Raw genomic sequence first — 16,255 nt, 5'->3', positions numbered from 1 at the left:
TGTTGTGGCCTCTCCCGTTGCAGAGCACAGGCTCCGGACGCACAGGCCCAGCGGCCATGGCTCACGGGCCCAGCCACTCCGCGGCATGTGGGATCTTCCCGGACCGGGGCACGAACCCGCATCCCCTGCATCGGCAGGCAGACTCTCAACCACTGCGCCACCAGGGAAGCCCCAGTTCATTGGTTTTTAATAATTGTTCTGTTTATTATCCATATAAGATTTATTTTATATGTGATGTCATCTTAATTTTTTTCCAAGGGGAAAACATAATTACTAGCTATCCTTGCACACTTTGTTTCCAGATAAATTTCAAAATCATCTGCATTTCCATATAAAAATCTCTTGGCATTTTAGTTGTTATTTCTATTTGTTTCCTATTTTTTCAGAATGTCTTCAAATTTTCTGGTCTGTCAATGGCACTATTTCTGGGTTTTCAGTCCTATTTGGAATTTATATTTTTATTTTTTAAATTAATGTCTTCTGTTTTGTGGGACCTGGAACAGGAGGGAAATAGTCAGATGTACATTCAGATCCAACTCTTCCACTAGCTATTAAATTTTGAAATTTACTTTTCAGATTCTTGAAAGAATTCAGCATTATTTATAATAATGAAAAATATGGTGTCCTAAGTGTAAACATCACTTGAGTAGCTCTCAGTTATATAAATGTAGGCTGAGAAATAGTCATTTTTCTGAGATTAAGGTGTAGCTTTTGTGACTTAATTAAGGGAGCCATTAGAACTCTGATATATTAACTTGGTCCTTAAGTAGGAGCTGGATGAATTTACATAAGGAGGCCAGCATCTTCTGGGCTAGAAGGAACTGATACTCGATCATTGCTCCCTGAGACATGAAGCTAGAGAGACCTGTGGATGTTGACTGCCTGGCCCTGGCCAGAAGAGTGGAAGGGAAGAGCAAGATGGTCTTTGAAATAATTAACTTCAGTAAAAGTGGGAATCCAGGCCCTCAAGTGTTGAGTTCAGCATAATAGGTGGCTGATGCTAAAAGTAGCTCTGGTAGGAGCTATGCAACATATCAGAATTAGCAGCATTACCTGCTGAATGTGTAGTATCAATTTCCTACTACAAAAAGGCAGCAAGAAGCAAAGTGTGTAACTGACTAATTGGACACCTATACTGTCCTTGCTGAGTGTGGAAGTTGGACAGACTTCTTCCAGATTAAATCCTTGGGGATTTGACAGTATGTCAGAGATATAAGCCCTAAGAGGCAGATGTTGAATATCTTATTAATCTATTTTGTGGAGTCTCTAGACAATTTCATTTTACGTAAAAAAAAATTTTTTTTAAGGAGATGTATTTATCATTATACCACAGTTTTGGGAGCAGGCCAACCTATGTCCATCCAGAGGAAAATGAGTTTAAAAAATCTGTGGCACATCCATGCAATGGAATACTATGCACTTATTACAAAGAATGGTATAGAACTATATTAACTGAAGTAGGAGAACCCCCAAGACTTGCATTTTGTGTATATATATATATATATATATATATATATATATATAAATATATATAAAATGCTATTACTACAAAAATTATTTAGTGATATATCCTTATGAATATATACAGGTCTAGAAGTAAGGTTATCAAACTTTGATGGTGATTGACTCTAGGGCGTGAGAGTTTAGATAATTTTTGCTTTCTTTTTCATATGTTCCTATATTATTTAAATTTCTTACAAATTTTCTATAATGAACATGTTTTATCTTTATGAAATAATTTTCTAAAAATGGAAACTGACCACAGAAGTCATCAGGAATAATAATAATAATAGCTTACTATGAGCCAGAAGCTACGCTAAGTGTTTTACACGCATTATCTGATTTACTTCTCACAGCAACCCTACCAGAGAGATTTGCATATTGAACAAAGCAAGGCTTGAATAGTTTAAGTAAGCTGCCCATAATCAAAAGGTTAGAAAGTGGTGGGAGCAGGATTAAAGCCCAAATTCCCTGGCTGCAGAGCTATGGTCTCTCTGGTTTGACCCACAGAGGAAATGGAGCTGTTTGGAACTAACAGAGAAATTCACCAGCATTTTACATACAATCCACTTTCAACTTTACCAGCCTTAACTGCAAGGCCATTTTCTCTTTTTACCTTTCCAGAAGTAAGCACTAAATACTGTAAAAATAAAAAGACACTACAATTAAAGACATAAAAATTTCTGTAGTATTCTGTTACATTGGGGGACCCAGTGAACCATGCCTTCCAGTACTGGAAGGTACCCTGGCATAGGCCTCTACTCTTGAATTTGGGCTGGCCCTTTTACTTACTTTAACCAACAGAATATGGTGAAAGCACCAGTCCTGAGGCTAAGCCTTAAGAAGGCCTACCAACTTCCACTTTTGTCTTTTTGGGAGTCCTAATCCAATATGTAAGAAATATGGCTTCTCTGCTGAAGAATTATGTAGAAAGGTCACATGGAGAGGGAGAGAATTTAAGACAACATGAAGAGAGAGGCCCAGTCATTCCCGCGGAACCAGCACCCAGCTGATGCTACGACCTACAGCAAGGCTAGCAGAACGGCAGGGCTAATCCCAGCCCAGATTTCACAGTGAGCAAATAATATGGTTGTTGTTTAAGCTATACATTTGGGGTGGTGGTTAAACAACAGATAATTTAAACACCTCCTCACCTCTTCTGGAGTGACAACTGGTACACTCAGTTCTGCATAAAGCTGAAGGCTCCATCCCTATCTCTTAACTGTATTACAACAGTTTGCCAGAAGCTTTCACTTTAATTGCTAGGACATAGGGAAGCTTTTTTTTTTTTTTTTTTTTTTTTTTGCGGTACGAGGGCCTCTCCCGTTGCGGAGCACAGGCTCAGGACGCGCAGGCTCAGCGGACATGGCTCACGGGCCCCGCCGCTCAGCAGCATGTGGGATCTTCCCGGACCGGGGCACGAACTCGTGTCCCCTGCATTGGCAGGCGGACTCTCAACCACTGCGCCACCAGGGAAGCTTTTTTTATAGGAAAGAGGTACTAGGTAGGGGTCCAGAGGTTCAGCCTTTAGCCCTAGTTTTGTTACTTATTGTATGCCTTTTGAAAGTCATTTACCTTTTGGTCTCAATTGTTCAACGGGGAGACTAATATACACACTACTTACCAGAGGAGGGTAAAAATTAGTATAACCGAGTTGAGAAGAAAAATGGAAAGCATTTAACATTGCTTCCAGCTCAAGAGGCAGGTGAGGAAATACGTGGATTTGATGTCATCTGGATGTAAAATATTGAACAAACGACTTCATATTTCTGATCCCCAGTTCCTTCCCTGTAAATGAGACTACCCTTCCTCACCTCACAGGTTTATCTGTGATGATCAAGAGAGACATCGCACGAGGAGAGACCTATTGCAGAATAAACGGTAATTGCCGCCGTGTAATCCAAAAACACCCCTCCCCCGCTTCCCCGCGCAGCCATCCTTATATTCTTCGCCCAAACCCAGAGAATGTGATTTAGTAAATCTGGAGTGGGGCACAGAAGGCTACATATTTTTTTAATCTACATTTTTAAAAAACAATATCCCTAGCAGATTTAAAACCAAGCGTCCTAACCTAAAGGACTCTGCTTGCTACCACGCACCCTCACTCTGACAGAAGGAGCCGCGAAGTCCAGGTCTCGCGACAGTTTCTTCTTTCTTCAGAATCTGCTGCAGGTCGCGCGAGAATGGCTCGTCCAATCACGAGGCTGAATGGAGGCCCAAGATGGCGGCACACTGGGAGCGTAACATTTGCGTTTCTAGGATCCTCGGGCTGCTGGTGGCTTAAGACTCTGGGGTTGTACAGGCCCATGCTGGACTAGTCGTCTGGAAGGAACTTGGACCTCAGAGGTGAGTCACTTAATATCTCTCACGCGGGTTGCGAGTTCACTTAACCTGTGTATCACCTAGGTTCCACATTCTCCTGTTCTGGGCCTGTGAGGTGTTGGTTTCGGGGTCTAAGGAGAGAGACCAGATGGTATGTGTGTACATGTGCGTGCGCGTGCGGGGGTATATGTGTGTTGGGGTGGATAGGAGGAGTTGACAGATGGAGCGGCGACTAGTACTGAAGTAGGAAAGACCAGCGGGGCGGAGGAGGTTTACAGAGATCCAAAACTGAGGCGGGAAGATAGTCTGAGTGGGTAATATGAGGGCGTGGAAGGAGTGGAAGAGATGGAGAACTGGCAGTGGTCGAACTAGTGGAAAAAGTCGGATTTATGAGGGAAGGAGACGAGAGAAAACGGAGATTAGGATTGAAGTGGTAGGGATCTGTGCAGAAGGAATTCAAAGTTCTGAAAGCGGAATTTAGATTATTTTACAGACTTATGTATTAAGACACATGGTAGTTGAGGATTATTAAGGTTCAGGAGACACCAAGGAAACGGAAGCGTGGAGAGGGGAAAGATCAAAGAAAGTCGAAGCGGAAGCTTAAGTGAAGGTCTACTACTTTGGCTTTCTGGACTGACTCGGGTAACCGGAAGAAAAAAGTCCAGCCCTAGGCCTGAGCCTTTTAGAGACTTAAGATGGGGACTGCTTATCAAGAATGAGGGTGCTGTGTTTCAGTGTCCTGGACAGTGTAAAGAGTTCCATCGTGCTTTCAATCAAAAAACACTTATTGCGTGCCTGCTCTCCAGGCCCTACTTTAGGCTCTGGGATATCGCAGTGAATAATAAGATAGACAAAATATTTTCCCTCATGAAGCTTACTGGCAGGGCAGATTTAAAAAAAATAAGTAAAATATCTGGAATGTCAGATGGGTAAGTTTTATGTAGAAGACTGAAGCTACTAAGAGAGACAAGGAGTGTGTTTACTCACTGCTTATTTAAATGGAGGTACTCAGGAAAGGCATCAATGAGGAAGTGACATTTGATCAAAGACCTGAATAAGGTGTGAGGGTACCTTGTATGTATGTATTTCTGAGGGAATAACAGTTTATGCAGACCAAACAGCAAGTACAAAAGCCGTGAGATAGGAGTGTGCCAGACTTGCTAGAGAAACAGTAAGGAGGCCAGTGTGGCTAGAGCAGGGTGAGCCAGGAAGAGAAAAGTAGATGAGGTTAGAGAGAAGTGAGGAGTGATAATGCTGATGCCAGGTAAGCACTGATACTCAGTTAAACTCTGAGGAATGGGATAGATTTAGCTAAGTACCCATCGCCTGTATTGGGAGCTTGGTTAGCAGAGAAGTGCCTTTATTGACTCATTGTGCATCTGTTCTGACCAGAAGGGTTGAATAAGGAAATGAATCTATCATATTTGTAATTTAATTTGTCCATGTGTGTTCAGTGTTATGTGTGTGCACTGATATCAGGGTACACGCATGACACTCTGAACAGGGAAGAGAAAGTGGCAACAAATGAGTTTGGAGGGGTAGATTATGTGTGCCTTGTTAATTATTTTGGATTTTATCAGCCTAAAAGCTTTAGGAAGGCACTGAAGGGATTTACCAAGGAATGTTCAGTTTTGTATTGGGGCAGGAGGAGGGGGATGTTGTTGCTGGGGTGAAGTGGATTGCTGGGGCAAGAGTGGTTAGAGAGGGCTTCCCTGGTGGTGCAGTGGTTAAGAATCCGCCTGCCAATGCAGGGGACACGGGTTCGAGCCCTGGCCTGGGAAGATCCCACATGCCGCGGAGCAACTAACCCCGTGCGCCACAACTATCGAGCCTGCGCTCTAGAGCCCGTGAGCCACAACTACTGAAGCCCGCGTGCCTAGAGCCCGAGCTCCGCAACGAGAAGCCACTGCAATGAGAAGCCCGTGCACCGCAACGAAGAGGGGCCCCTGCTCACCGCGACGAGAGAAAGCCCGCGTGCAGCAACAAAGACCCAACGCAGCCAAAAAAAAAGAGTGGTTAGAGAGATATCAGTTAGAGGCTATTGTAGTCATCCAAGAAAGAGATGATTATGGTCTGTGGCCTAAAGATATGGAGTTATGAAGGGCGAAAAATGGATAGGGTCAAGAAATAATTAGGAGATAGAGAATATTCAGGACATGGTGTGTTTGGAATGAGGGAGGCAGGGTGGAAAAGGTGCTAAAGATTTCTCGCTTTTGTGCCACAAGGAAGATAGTGGTATCATTCAGCAAAATAGTGAAGATTAGAAGAGGACCTGTTTGGGGTGGGTAGAAATGATTTAATTTTGGACATGTTGTGCATGAAGTACTTTTGAGCCTTTCAAGTGAGTAGTCTGGTGGGCAGTTAGATGCATGATTTGGAACATCTCGACAATTCTTTTTTGGACATGGTTGTTAAACTTCCAGTGTGGAAAGCTGTCAAAAACCTTCTGAGTATTAACATATTTATTACCATGTAAAGTTACATCTCTAACAAAGCCTGCAAAGGAACGGTACTTACTGCTAAGAGACTTTACAATAGCGGATATGACTGAACTGGGGAGATTATGGAAGGAAAGATCTTCCTGAAGAAGAAATGCTTGAACTGTGGTAGTAAGGATGAGTAGGAATTCATCAGGTGAAGAGGGGGAGGAAAGAACATTATAGACAAAAGGAGTAACCTGGGTAAAGACCCTATTGCCAGAGTGGAGGGAAAGAAAGAAGAGCAATGGGTGAGACTGAAGCTGATGGTGAAAAAATAGGTAAGGCCACACCATGCTGGGTCTTATATGTATGCTGAAGTAATGTAAAGTTTTGAGCAAGTGGGCATGGGAGGAGGACACAGTGAAATTTGCGTTTAAAAATGATCACTGCAAGGGGGAAAAAGGAATGGAGAGAAAAAGTGTGGGCTCATGGAGACCAAATAAGAGGCTGTCTGGGCTTCCCTGGTGGCACAGTGGTTAAGAATCCACCTGCCAATGCAAGGGACACGGGTTTGAGCCCTGGTCCGGGAAGATCCCACATGCTGCGAAGCAACTAAGCCCGTGCGCCACAACTACTGAGCCTGTGCTCTAGAGCCCATGAGCCACAACTGCTGAGCCTGTGTGCCACAACTACTGAAGCCCATGCACTCTAGGGCCTGTGCTCCACAACAAGAGAAGCCACCGCAATGAGAAGCCTGTGCACTGCAATGAACAGTAGCCCCCGCTCGCTGCACCTAGAGAAAGCCCATGTGCAGCAATGAAGACCCAATGCAGCCAAAAATAAATAAAATAAATAAATTTTTTTAAAAAAGAGGCTGTTGTAGCCGTCTAGGCAACTTGTACTGGGCTGCTATTGGTGGATATAGGGAAAAATAGATGGATTTGAGAGGTATTTAGCTGGTAAAATCCACACAGCTTCATTTCTTGGAATACGAGAGGGATAGAGAACTATCAGGTGACTCTTAGGATTCTGACTTGCACAATACCATTTAGATGAATGCGCATTATGAAAAAAATGGAAAATGCAGAATGATATAAAGAAGAAAATAAAAATCACCTACCATCCAGAGATACACACTAAAATATTTTTTAAATTACCAACTGCTTAGAGATTTACTCAACCACTGCAATGGGTTTTTTCCGGTTTTTATTTCTTGCTATAAATGTGTTAACTTTTTTCCTCTGTGTATTCTAGAGGAAAACAAAATTGCTATGTTTGTTTTCATTTGGTTTTAGCTACCTGGAAATGACAAGACTGAAATTTATAAAAGAAGTTGGAATAGAAGATTTTTTTGGTAGAGTTTGAAATCAGGAAGTTAAAAAAAAAAGATGTTTTTTTGAAACTTTAGTGACTTTATGGTGCACTACAAAAGAGTCAATCCATGCAAGACCACTGTAAAAGCTAACCTCTGACTACAATATTCTTGACTGTAGATTATGTTGCCTTCTGCCACCTTGATGCATTTAAAGGAATAGTTTCCAATTTTCTTCCCTTGGTTTAAAAGAAAAAGATTCATCATATGTTGCATACATTTTTTAAAATTGTGGTAAAATACACATAACATAACATTTAAAATTTTAACCATTTTTAAGTATACCATTCAGTGGCTTTAGGCATATTCACAGTGTTGTGCAACCATCACTACTGTCTATTTCCAGAAGTTTTTCATCATCCTAAACAGAAGCCGTGTACCATTAAAGAGTAATTCACCATTCCACCCTCCTCCCAACCCCTACTAACTTCTTGCTTACTCTCTGTCTGTATGAATTTGCCTATTGTTGGCACTTCATATAAGTGGAATATTAGAGTATTTGTGCTTTAGTGTGTGGCTTATTTCCCTTAGCATAATGTTTTTAAGGTTCATACATGTTGTAGCATGTGTCAGAATTTCATCCCTTTTTAGGGCTGAATAATACTCCATTGTATGTATATCCCACATTTTGTTTATTTATCTGCTTGTGGACACTTGGGGTTGCTTCTACCTTTTGACTATTGTGAATAATGCTGCTGTGAACACTGTAAGTATCTGTTTGAATCTCTGCTTTCAGTTCTTTTGGATCTATACCTAGGAGTGGAATTGCTGGGTCATATGGTAACGTTTAACTTTTTAAAGAACCATCAAACTTTTCCACAGCAGTCATACCATCTTCATTCCCACCTGCAATGCCTGAGGGCTCCAGTTTCTTTACATACTCTCCAACACTTGTTATTTTCTTTCTTTCTTTCTTTCTTTTTTTTTTTAAATAATAGCCGTCCTAATGGGTATGAAGTGATATCTTATTGTGGTTTTGACTTGCATTTCCGTAATGACTAATGATGTTGAGCATCTTTTCATGTGCTTATTTGTTGTTGCATATTTTCAAAATATAACTTCTTTTTTCTCACTTGGTTGGCAAAGATGTATTGGCTGTAACTGTTGACTTGGCAACCACAGCTTTTCCTGTTGACTTTTTTTAACTAAATATGCAATTCCCCCCCCACCCTTTTTTTCTTTTTAAAGATGGCTCTGAGTAAATCAATGCATGCAAGAAATAGATACAAGGACAAACCTCCTGACTTTGCATATCTGGCTTCCAAATATCCAGATTTTCAGCAGCATGTTCAGATAAATCTGAATGGAAGAGTGAGGTAGGTAACAGATGAAGAATTCTTGATACAGTATTATTCTAGTGTAATTACAATGGACACAGCATAGTGGAAAGCATACTGGACTCATAGGAGACCTGAATACTAATTCTAGACATTTCCTTAAACTTCTCATCTGACCTTGGACAAATCACTTAACCTCTCTCGGTTTTAGCGTTTTAACCTATAAAATCAGAAGATTGGACCAAATGCTTTTAATTTTCCTTCTGGCTAAAAAAAACAAAAAACAAAAAAAAATTTCTTGATGTCCAAATTATTGCTTACCCAACAGAGATCCCAGAATGCCTGCAGAAACCTTAGGATTGTACTCTAAAACTTGGTGACTGGTGAGGGTCTAAAGTCCTTATTTTAAGTGTGTGTTTATTTTGATGTGAGATAGGAAAATAATAACCAGGATATCAAAACTGATTTCACTTCATTATTACTTAGAATGTCACTAAATTTAAGTTTAAAAGTTAATTATTAAAAATTAAGAAAATAATAGTATGACGCTTCAGGGAATGGCAAGGATTATGATAGTGGTATGGTAGTAACTGATGTTTGTGTTATACCCTTGAGAAGGAGATCTTTGACTGCCGTCCTGAACTCTATGTGAGTTACAGAGGGGATTGGAAATTTCAAGCCTGCCTTGGGAAAATGTGGTGATTCACCTGTGGGGAGGAGGAAGAGCAGGATTTGTGGAGCACTGGGAAGGTCGGGAATAATAGGATCAGAGGGCTTGAGGCATTTTGCTGACCTCATCCTTCCTCCTGGCAGACTTGTAGAACTGAAGGCCCTAGGCCAGGACTTAACCTGGGGGCCAAGGTACCCTAGAAATCCTAAAACTTAAAAAATACATATATAATACACATTTATTTACATTCATTTTTCTGGGAGATAATCCTTGGTTTTCACCAGATTCTCAGAGAGATTTGTGACCCCCACCAATACACAAAGGTTAAGTCAAATGCCCTAGAACTGTGATTTCCAAGCTTTATTGTCTATTCCACTCAGTAAAAAGTTGAGCACAGCTCCATATATGAATGCTTGTGTTACTTACCATGTTACTATATTAAACACATTAGAAAACATACTTCAAACTGGAAATTAAAAATATATTTAAATAAGAGTTCTAATATTTTCTTTGCATACTCTAAAGATTCATCTTTGGCACCTTGCTTTGGAGATCACCCCAGAGATACTGAATTGGTGTTTCTCTTTGTTTAGATCATCTCTACCATTTTTCTTACATCTTTGTTTCATAGTTATATATGTGGATATTATTTATCCTAGTAGCTTTAGAGCAGATACAGTTTTGTTATTCTTTGTTTCCTCTCTACACTTATTTTTGTACTTAATTATTTAACAAATATCTGTTGATTAACCATTTTGCTCTAAGTTCCGGGAGAGCCATAATAAAGAAGCAAGACTTAGTCACTGCCATATTTGGAGTAAACACACTAGTGGAGGAAGTGGACAAACAAACAAGCAGTTAGCCTTTCGGTGTGGTAGAACCTGTGGAGTATACAGTGGAATCACACAGAAGGGAGACCTGACCCCAGCTTTGGGATTTAGAGAATGATTTGAAACAGATACAGTGTCTTAGTTGTGTTCTGAAGAATGAGTCTGAGTTAGCCAGGTAGAAAGAAGAGTGTTACAGGCAGAGGGAGTAGCATGTGCAAAGAGCACGGAGTAGTGGGGGACTGGAAAAGTTGAGCATGCCTAGGGTGTGGTGGACAAATGACAGAAGATGAGGCTGGGAGGATGATGCTTGCAGTACTTTATAAGGGCCAGTGAGGAGTTTGGAATTTATCTTAGGGACATGTACAGGGAGTTCTTGTGTCTTCAGAATTACTCATCCCCAGTCTTATGCACTAAAGTTTTAAAGCAGGGAAATAACATTCAGAATTGTGTTTAGACAGGTGACAGGTGTATTCTAGGAGCATAGTAGAAGATGGATTGCAGGGAGAATTAAGACTGAAAGTATAGGCAAGTAAGTAGGAAATGGTTTTAGTAATCTACATGAGACATATTGGTGGCCTAACTAGGTAGAGGGAGGAAGGATAGAGATCACTGGATGAATTTGAGAGAAATTCATGAATATAATTAGCAGGACACAGTAGAAATTAAGTATGAACCAAGTATGGTGCTTGGTATTCCAACTTAGCAAGAGATTAGGTGGTAGTGCCATTTCTGCAGTAAGGAACAAGGGGGAATGAGCTGGTTGGGGGGGAAATGATATATTTTCAGTTTGGGGCATATTGAATCTGAGAAGTCTATGTGCAGTTGAAAATGGAAGTCAGAAGAGAAGGACACAGCAGTGGTGTGGGAGTGGTATTAGTGAAGGCCTTGGGTCTTTGAACTGAATACTGAAGGATGAATAGAAGTGGGGAAAGAGTTCCAAGTATAGAGAACAGAATTTTTTGAAAGGCCTGGTAAGTTTGCAGAACTGCATGTAGATGGGGATGAAGTGGATATAGAATAACAGCTTAGGGAATACTAGGAGATGAGCCTGAAAGGAAAACAAAGAACAGGTCACAAAGAGCCTTTCATAGCTCTTAGCTCATGCAAAGTAGAATGGACTTGATTGCTCAGACTTTGAGGAACCAGAGGAAGATTTTTAGGATGGTTAGGATTTTTAAGATGGCTTAAGATTTATATTTTTTAAGAAAAATCAGTCAGAGCAGACCAAACACATCTGTTATCACAAATCTGAATGGCTTAAGGGTGTCTGACAAGTAATAGACATTCAATAAATATTTGTCGAATGCGTGAGAATAATTCTTCTATAAAATCTAGCTGTATGCCATCTATAAATGGCATACCTAAAACAAAATTGCAGATAAATAATAAAGGGATGGGCAAAAATATACTAAACAAATGAGAGTTCCCTCCAAATTAAAAAAAAGTAAGATAGAAGGCAGAAAAGCCTCACATTAGAAAAAAAAAAGACTAGTTTGTATTGACAAAAGAAATAACGTTCAATGGAGACTTAAAAAAAGACTTTTAGCATGTTGAAAAATGTAACATAAGAAATATCTTTTAAAAAGTGTTTGATATAATTCAGAGACATTTTTTCTTTGTCTTTCCAACCAAGTAGAGAAAAATAAACAGAACAATGGCCTGAGGGACTTTCAGAGGATCAGTGAATGCTTCAAAGGCAATTAGGTAAAAATACTCTTTGTGTATGTTCTTTTTCTTGGGGAGATAGGGTTTAAAGCTTTAACCTATAATTTGAACTTCAGTTTTAAAAGAGTAATTGACCCAAAAAAGGTTAAGTACTGCTGATAGAGAGCCTAAATAATATAATCAATGAGTTTGATTTAGTGATATATTTTGAACTTTTAATCTATAAATATGAATGCACATTCTTTTTTTTTTAATTGATACTGCATTCCTTTATTATTTTCTTTATTTTTTGGCTGCTACACAGCATGTGGGATCTTAGTTTCACAACCAGGGATCAAATCTGCGCCCCCTGCATTTGAAGCGCAGAGTCTTAACCACTGGACCTCCAGGGAAGTCCCACACATTCTTTTTAAATAGCTTGCACAGGCTTATAACACTAAGAAGTGACTGAGTTGGAACTCTCTCTGGCTCAGTCTATTGCTTCCCTTATTTATTTAGAGTTAATAAGATTAGAAGGAAAAAGAATTACAATTTTACAGATAGTTTGATTATTGTCTATCTGAAAAAACATTTGAGAATCACCTAAAAATATTCAAATGATTGCTGAATAAAACATACATGTAAATATTTTTAAATGTATATAAATAAATAGAAAATTGATAGGTTTCCAGATACTAGTTGGAAAATATAGTTGCAATAAAAGATCCCATCCACAATAACAAAGAGGAATAGGCAGAAACTTGGCAAAGAAATATGTTAAGATCTATGTGGATAAAGCAACAGAATTACCCTCAGGGGTCTAGGGGAGACAGTGAATCTAGGGACACCGTGTGTTTCTGGATGGGGAGGCTCAGTATAGTTAATATGTCGATTCTTCCCCAAATCAAAATCCTTCTAAGATTTTTGGGAGAGAAAGCGACATAATGTTTCTTCTGTTCAAAGAAAAGATACTCAAAACAAATGTTATAAGTGGGTGATGGCAAGGTGAAGGGGTGTAAACTTTCCCAGATGGGTATTTAAATATATTGTGAAGTTTGAGTAATTAAAACATTAGCCCAGTAGTGCCGCAAGAATGGGCCATCAGTTGTCTGGCACAAAGTGGCATTTAAGTCTCAACAGCATGTGCACCTTAAATAGGGTGATTCCAGCCTGCATTCTACTCAGTAGTATACCTCCCAGAGGGAGTGTAGAGTGGACAGGGTGAATCTTCCTTTCTTGATCAGTCTTGACTCCTGTGTATTTCTCATAATGTGAATATCTTACAGTGCTAGAATGATTAAGGAGCCTTTTCAGTGTTCTCTTGGATTTTCACTTTATATGCTTACTTTGGAAGCTGACTCCTAAGTAAAATACCACCGCACCATGTAAAGACTGTAACATAGAATAAGGACATTTCAGGTTGTTAAGGGTGGAGGCAGACAGCAATGGATTTTTAATAGATGCGTTGGAACAGCTGTGGGGAAAGTGCATTAGATTCCCTTTCCTATATATTATGTAAAATACCTGATGGTTTGATGATTTCAATATATTTATTCTATTGAAGCACTAGAAAAAAATATGTAGGTGGACTGTTTAACTTTCGGTGTAGGGATGGTCTTTCTGAGTAAACTCCAAGGGTAGAATTCATAAAGGAAATTTTATGGATTCAACTACATAAGAAGTAAAAACTTTTCCATATCAGGAAATAGGCAGAGGTGATAACACAGTATAAATATTTAGCTCCCTTAATGTAAAGAACTCTTAGAAGACAGTAAGAAAAAGGAAAAAAACCTCACTATATAGGTTAAGGATAAAAACAGGCAATTTACAAAAGAAGAAAGACAAATGGACCAAATTAGCAAAGAAAAACTATGCAGTATCCATCAATGGCAAAAATGTAGTCAAATAGGCATAGTGATAAAATACCGGTAGAATTGCAGCTTTGAAAGTTCTAAAAGCATACTTAAATGAAATAATGTATGTTTGAGGATGTTTATCCCAAGGCTGTTTGTAACAAGGAAAATTGGGAATAATTTAAATTTCCAAAATTGTAGCTTCTTACAGTGCAGTTCCATACAGTGGAATACCACGTAGCCTATGGAATGGGTGTTGCAGATTATAAAACATCATCATTTTGTTTCAGACTGAAACCAAAGTATCTGTGCTGATATGCTGTGCCTAGAAAAGGACTAAAAGTTATGAGCTTCATGTTCAAACTGGTGGTTTTGTGATAGGCAAAAGTAATTTTAGACTTTCTTGCAAGGAAAAGCAAATTTGTCTGTGAAGGGATGGCAAGAGGATGAGCAAGCTTGAGGAGAGCTCCTGTTCTTTAATAATGGGAGCAGTATGAGCTTACCTATGGTTGGTAGTACAGCATATTTAGAAGCAATCTATGATAGAGGAGGAAGAGAAGATACGTACTTTTTTTTTTTAATGTGAACAACCTACCTGCTCCTGGACATCATCCTCCTTGCTGCTTACTTAGGTAATGTTGATGATTATATGCATCAGTAGAATGTTCTTTATTTTTATAGTGGCTTTTTATTTAACTCAAGAAGATACATGAAAAAGAATGGCCAAAATGTAAACCCAGGTAATGATGGAAAAGGAATACCAGGCAGAACATTAGACCTGAGATGGATTGAAGTGTCATTTATTTGCTCAGCCCTTAAGTGCTCTCTTAAGGGAAGCAGGGTGTGATATGGAAAGAGGGGCACTTCTGAATGAGTCATCCTAAGGACCAGTCTTGAGAGTGCCACTTACCAGCTGTGAGGTTTTAGATAATTTTCTTAGCTTTACTGAGACTGAATTTCCTCATCTAAAAAGGAGGGATAAAAGGACACACTTTGGATGGTTGTCATAAAGGTTAGCAATGATGTGTGCAAAGTGACTGACACATTGTAGACACTTAGTAAAGGATAGATGTTGTTATTAAGCCTGGTACACTTGATAAGGTACTGAGGATTGCTGGTGTGATCTCTCTCTCTCCCTCTCTCTTTTCTCTCTCTTCCTTGCATCCGTCACTGCTTTGTTGTAATCGTATCTGACCGTTTCAATTAAATTTTAGTTTGTGCTTTTTCACAGAAACCAGCCCCATAGGAACATCGTGCAATTTACTTGAGCCCTGTCAGTTGAGTTGGAATAGAGTATGACACTTGACTGATCTGTTTTTAAATCAAAGACCTGGCATTGAAGGGCTGTGTCATAGTTTGCGACTGTACCATTTTTAGCACCTCAGTGAAGATCTAATGAATAGAAACCAATGTTGGAGTAGGGTGGGGAGGCTTCAGCCTTTATTGTTACAGTGTTAGAATGATTGTTTCTTTAACCATGGTTACAGAATGTATCTTTCCAAACTGCATCTAATAATGGTAATACTGTATTCATCAATAGCAGAGCAAGAGTCATCATGGGGAAATCAGACCTGAGCCTGTTGACAATAGGCTGTTTTGTTTTACGGAGCTGGATGTGTTAAACAAACAACAAAGACTGATGGTGTAAATTGCTAATTTCCACGTGAGAGCTAATTTTAGTCCCTGTGCCTCTCTGTGCTCTCAGAAATGAAAATGAAGAAAGATCTTGCCTGTGTTCAGGAATTTTGAATGTCCCAGGGTGCTAAAGTGACCTAGATATTTAACTAGTGAAGTCAGATGACTTCACTTTTGTCCTACAAAAAGATTTCCAACCCTCAGATTAGTGTCTGTATTTTCTTAGAAGTAAGAAAACAAACACTCATTTTTCTAATAACAAAGTCTAAGAATCAGCTCTTCATTGATTTTTGTGTATTTTCTTCAGTTAGACTAGCTTCTGCTTGATGTCTTATACTTTTTGGTGATTAGGATGTAGTTCCTTATTAATAAGTTGTATGCTCTATTCCATCAAAGTAAGCACATTTTTTAAAACAGTGAAAATTGTTTATATAAACAACTCTGTTTGAAGGCACTAAGAAAATATATTAATTATATTGCTGTTTCTCTTGCTCCAAATGTTTCGTGAAGCCATGTAATCAATGCTCAAGCTGCACTATTATCTTTTGGGGATTGCTGTCATTGTGGGAAATATGCTGGTTTGGTCTCCAACAGATTTGGCCCCCTTTCATGGAAAACAAGTACTCTGGAACCAAGGATCTGTTTTCCTTTTTTGAAAAAGGAGGTGTTTTTTTATTATTCTACAAACATTTATAGAGCCCCTTAATGGGAAAATTATAGAAATATATCCTT

At 39.3% G+C, this 16,255-nt stretch overlaps 1 protein-coding gene across 1 annotated transcript in view; it reads left to right on the top strand.

The window, feature by feature from the left end:
• The first annotated feature begins 3,696 nt into the window (after nucleotides 1-3,696).
• The window catches only part of METTL16 (methyltransferase 16, RNA N6-adenosine), a 61,878-nt gene continuing 49,319 nt past the window's right edge, over nucleotides 3,697-16,255 (top strand). The window contains exons 1-2 of the mRNA XM_081219239.1: nucleotides 3,697-3,846; nucleotides 8,803-8,930. Of these exons, the coding sequence (XP_081075365.1) occupies nucleotides 8,803-8,930 (128 nt within the window). The 5' untranslated portion in view covers nucleotides 3,697-3,846. The remainder of the gene's footprint in view (nucleotides 3,847-8,802; nucleotides 8,931-16,255) is intronic.

The sequence above is a fragment of the Mesoplodon bidens genome, assembly GCF_964165515.1.
Source record: "Mesoplodon bidens genome assembly, chromosome: 19".
Lineage (NCBI taxonomy): Eukaryota > Metazoa > Chordata > Mammalia > Artiodactyla > Ziphiidae > Mesoplodon > Mesoplodon bidens.
This window is presented reverse-complemented; position numbering and strand designations above follow the sequence as displayed.